This window comes from Populus alba, chromosome 7 (assembly GCF_005239225.2).
Source record: "Populus alba chromosome 7, ASM523922v2, whole genome shotgun sequence".
Classification (NCBI taxonomy): domain Eukaryota; kingdom Viridiplantae; phylum Streptophyta; class Magnoliopsida; order Malpighiales; family Salicaceae; genus Populus; species Populus alba.
In genome coordinates this window covers 4,856,915-4,862,165 of record NC_133290.1, presented here as the reverse complement: position 1 = coordinate 4,862,165, position 5,251 = coordinate 4,856,915, and the positions used below count along the sequence as shown (strand labels likewise).

At 33.5% G+C, this 5,251-nt stretch overlaps 1 protein-coding gene across 1 annotated transcript; it reads left to right on the top strand.

The window, feature by feature from the left end:
- The first annotated feature begins 4,002 nt into the window (after positions 1–4,002).
- On the top strand, positions 4,003–4,771 carry LOC118063230 (uncharacterized). The gene has a single exon (XM_035077210.2). It carries the CDS (start codon positions 4,080–4,082, stop codon positions 4,542–4,544), a length of 465 nt encoding a protein of 154 aa, XP_034933101.1. The 5' UTR covers positions 4,003–4,079; the 3' UTR covers positions 4,545–4,771.
- The last annotated feature ends 480 nt before the right edge of the window (positions 4,772–5,251 follow it).

Sequence of the window (5,251 nt, the reverse complement as noted above, 5' to 3'; positions counted from 1 at the left end):
TTAAAAAAAATATAATAAGATTTTTCATTGTTCACATAAACATAAACAGTTAAGTATCATAATTAAGGAACTCAATTCTTTTTAGAGTGTTTGGGTGAATTGATATAAAGTGGCTTGAAGTGGTTGTTATTGGATGGAGATGCAATTTTGCTCAATCTCATAATTAAGAAGCTATTTAGGCTGAGCTTTTCCAGCAAGAGACAAAGTGAGCACTACTGTATGTAGTTCTTTTTATAGGCATAGGCAATTAGGCTCTATAAAAGTTCCATTGCCATGCCTTGAGAAGATAGTTTCTTTTGAATCTAACCATTGGAGTCAAACAAGGTTTACTTTAAGAAGGTCCTTTGAATATTTCACAATCATAAAGATAAAGCTTACAGCTCGAATAAGGATAGAATTCATAAAATATTCATAAAAAAGCATCCCATCTAGGGCTTTTTCTGCAAAGAGAGCGTGATTGCTAGCTCCTACTTGCTCGAGTCTTTTGGGGATGCTTCATAGAAAGTCTCGGAGGTGGGATGCCTCCTTTCCTTAATTATTAATCCAATTTTGAACAGCAAATCTAACTAATAAATAACACAAAAGGACAGTAGCAGATCTTGCTTAGAAATCATTAGATTAAATGCATCAGAACATGCACCCACACACAGTATAATTGGCCTCCTGATACGAAATCCTGAGTTAATAAAATACGAAACAAAATAGAACTTGAAGGATTCTGTACAGTGCATGTACTTCTCTTTCGCTTTGCCTTCAAGAATTTATGTAAAATAATCTTTATACAAAGTTTATTGTGGGCACCAATCAAAATTGAGCGGTACGTCAACATTAATATAATTTCAAGGATCGATTTTAATCATAAAGCTTGGTGTTCCAAGAGTCACATGTTGATTGAGAAAAAGGTGAAATGATTGAAGGCAAGAAAGGAAGAAAGAAAAAGCAATTCAGCCATTTATGTCAGGTAGTGTGCATAAACAACAAAGCAACCGGAAAAAAAAAAATATGGTGGTGAAGAAGAGTGATGGCGAAGCACAGACGGGTGGCCTATTTTGTAATTTATGCTGAGATACAAAATATGGTGGCGGGATACAAGGACGCCTGCATTAACAGTGCCTGAGCATGGCAGACCCAGATCTGAGGACTCCATCTCTTGTCGGATTGTTTGGTTTCCTTCTCATTTTCAATATTATAGCTATGGACCTTCTCTTCCATGTGTCTTCTCACATTCCTTGCAGCCAGGCTCCATGGACTCTTTTCTTGCCACGTTTTTTTCTCTTCCTGAATTCCTCCACTACTTAAAATACCCTTTGCTCTCTGCAAATCTGCAGCAATGTCGGATCCAAGATCTTGTGTGTCTCCTCCATCTTCTTGAATCTTCACCAGCATTTTTGTCTGTAGATGAGACTTGTCACTAGCCAAGTGTTTTATTAAAGGAATGGCACGCCTCTTACTTCCTGCATTTGTGCACATTTCATGTCTCGCCTTGCTAAGGAGCTCGACTTCCTGCATCTGTGCACTTTAGATTCTCTCTAACCCTTGAAATTATATTTTTAATTTCTTTTCTGCCTACCTACTTGACTAATGCCTCGATGAAAGTACTTGTGTTTGTCCTCTTAAAATATTTTTTGGCCATATGAAGTACCTTTCTTTGGGTCGAATTATGGGTTTAATTTTGAAATATAAGATCAAGTTGAAGACCGTAAGAAAATATTATCACTTTCCAGAAAATAAAGAGCAAAAAATAGTCTACATTTTATAAAAATAGTCATATAATTAACATAATATCATAACCAACATGTAAAAACCTTTTAAAGCATAGTATTCATGGAATGATGCACTGAGTGCTCAAGAACATGATTCAAATCCCTGTTTCTACAGGGATTTGAAGACAATGGCCTAATTTGTCCACAAATCTCTCTTCAATCCTGCGTAAGAACCCATCACAGATTAGAAGTAATTAGGTAAAATTAAATTCAATCGCCATAATTGACTGTAGATCAGAGAGCGACAAGCATCTAACAAAAAGTGACACCAAAAACATCTCTATCAGAACCGAAGAAATTAAGCCGTGCTTCAGTAGTGCAAAGTGAAAACCTTAAAAAGTGAAGGCACCCTCCGTTCTTAGCAAGACAAGCAATGTGCCTAACAATGTTTCTAATCTCAAAAGATCTGCCATTTCCAAGCTTGGATTTAGATGCCTCGCTCCATATGATGATGAGCCGCAATCAATTTAACAAAACAATGCATCTCCACTTTAAATGGATATCGTCTTCTCTCTCGCCATTAATGGAATGGTTCATCATATTCAAGATAGTGGATGATGTTAGGTCGTGCCACCACCATTAATAACAGTACCCACACACAGAATTTCTTGTCAAAACCTCCCCTGCCCCCTCCATCAACTATAACTAAGCTTATATATCATCACACATCACTCACAGAAACCAAAGCTTAATCAATATACACAAATACAAAACACAATTATAAAAACACGTTGAAACTTCAATGATGACACCCATAATATTGTTAGGAGATTTCAATTGAACAAATGCAACAACACTAAAAAAAGTCACCAACAATTAATAAAATTGACTACACGAGCTGGTCGGAGATGAAGAGGCCCAGTTGCTTTTTAGACAACTCATGTAGTTCATTTTAATTACTATTAATAACATTTTTTAGTGTTATTAAATTTATTTGACTGAAGATACAATGTCAAAAAAAGTTTTTTTCTCCAACTAAAAACAGTTATTGAATTCAAAACTAAGTACAACATGATTAACCATATTATTATGTTTGTAATCAATAAGTTGAATTCAATTCATAAATATATTTGATTTCATTTTATAATTTATTATAATTTTTATATTTAAAATAAGATGCTAAACTATAAAATTGAATTCAATTTGAATAAACGTTGAAATAAATTAAAATAACAATATTGAATATTTTTTACCTTAAAATGGATAGGTGAATTGCAAGGGCTTCTCCACGGTTGCTTAGAGAATATAATTCAGAATTTAGGTTCCTCTGAACCAACCAAGTAGATGTTCGTGCAATATATATGCAGATCAGATAATTATGGAGCTCTTCCTGACGGTTTTTGCTTGTAGAAATTCAAATTAAAAAATTGATTTAACTTTTAAATTTTAATTTAATTTTAAAGGTTCAGTGATCATGTAAGAGAATTCAAATCTCAAATTTAATATTATCCAATCTCATTTATTCTATCAAACACATGATGATTCTCCTTCCATCCCATAAATAGTAACTATCTCAAAATAAAACTATTACCCAAGTCAAAACATTAATCGTAGTACTATACTAATCTTCCTACAGGTAAAAACCAAATTCAGTTTTTTTTTTCTTCTACTAATTTTGACTTGAAAGGACCATAAAACAAAGAAAGAAAAAACTAGATGAAGTTGCATAATTTATATTAGATTTTCTTGATTTAGTGGATTTTTTAATTTTAAAATGAATATTCAATATTTTATTGAATTAAATTTTAGTAAAATAAACTTCGAGTTTGTTTGGGGTGTAATTGCAATTGTTTTTCAAAGTACTTTTTTACTCAAAAATATACATAAAAAAAAAAATAAATAAAGCCGAATAATACATAAGAGTTGGCTTGAGAACATGCTAAATCAAGAATACTAAATTTAGGTAATATTTAGTTACTATTTATAAGATAAACAAGAAGCATGTAATAAAAATAGATGATAACATGTTATTTTATTCTTTCAATTTTAAAGATATATAAATTCATTTTAAAATTAACTTAAAAACACATTTATTTTACATTTATTCTTTCTTTTTTTGCACCAATCAGAAGCAACCTAAAAGACTCTGTAACTACAAAGCATACAACCTGTCTCCCACCACTCACAGGCTGGCAACTCCTGCACACTGTTCACATAAAATGACAAATCTGACGTGGCAACCAGGTACATATATCGAGGCGATCTCTCCCTACTATATAAACCCCACTCTTCTCGGCTTCAAGCCTCGCCTAACCTAAAATAAAAAGAATAAATCGTCGTATCAAGACTTCCACTCTCAAATCTTGAATTCACAAGATGGGTATTTGCAGTTCTTGTGAATCGACACATGTAGCAACAGCAAAGTTGATCTTACAAGATGGAAGGTTGCAGGAATTCTCGTACCCAGTTAAGGTTTCATTTGTTCTTGCCAAGATCCCAACCTTCTTCATCTGCAACGCTGATGAAATGGAGTTTGATGATGTCGTTTCAGCTGTAAATGATGATGAAGAACTCCAACCCGGTCAGCTTTATTTTGCCTTGCCGTTGAGCTGGCTAAAGCATCCCTTACAACCTGAAGAAATGGCTGCATTGGCCGTTAAAGCCAGCTCCGCTCTAATGAAAAGCGGCGGGGCTGAAAAATGTGGATGTCACAAGAAACTGGTTTTTTCTGTCGAGAATGATGGTAAGTCAAGCCGGAAAGTGGCGGCCGGCGGTGGCGGGCCGAGAAGAAATGGTGGCAGGGGGAAGTTCTCGGCGAGGCTGGGTGCCATCCCTGAGTAGGGGTAGTTTGGGGAATTAGAGAGGGTTGTGGGTGTAAATACTGTCATGATTGGGGTTAGTTGTTGAAGTTTGTGTGTAGGATTGCACCCTGGATGATGATTAGGTGGCTGTTGCAATACCTTTGGCTGTCCCCATTTAAGGGCTGTATTACAATTTTACCCCTAGATGAGTTGACTAGCTATATTTGAAAATAATAACCATTTTTTTCGCTCCTTATTAATTAACAAGTGAGTATCAAGCAACGTTTACGGTGCCAGTGATGACTTTTTCAAATTGTTTTTATTTATATTAAAATGATATTTTTTTATTTTTTAAAAATTTATTTGTATTATTATTACATTAAAACAATTCAAAAACATAAAAAAAAATTAAATTTTTTTTTTTTAAAATGAACTTTAAAAAATCCGTAAGTTATAACCATTGCTCAGGACTCAAATTTAAAAATAAATTATGCATCCGTCCTTGCAATTTACCGTAGGTTAATTTAGTCTATAAACAAAATGAAAAGAAATGGTATTAGCAATTAAATGCATTATAATACAAATCAACAAACAATTACTATTGATTTGACCAATTTATTTTAACCATGGAACATGCATAACACGTGCATTAAAACTAAATTAACCATTTAAGTACAAATGAAGTGGTGGTTTAGCAAATAAAACAATGCTATATCATTGTAAAGATGAAAAATACAAGTATAATTT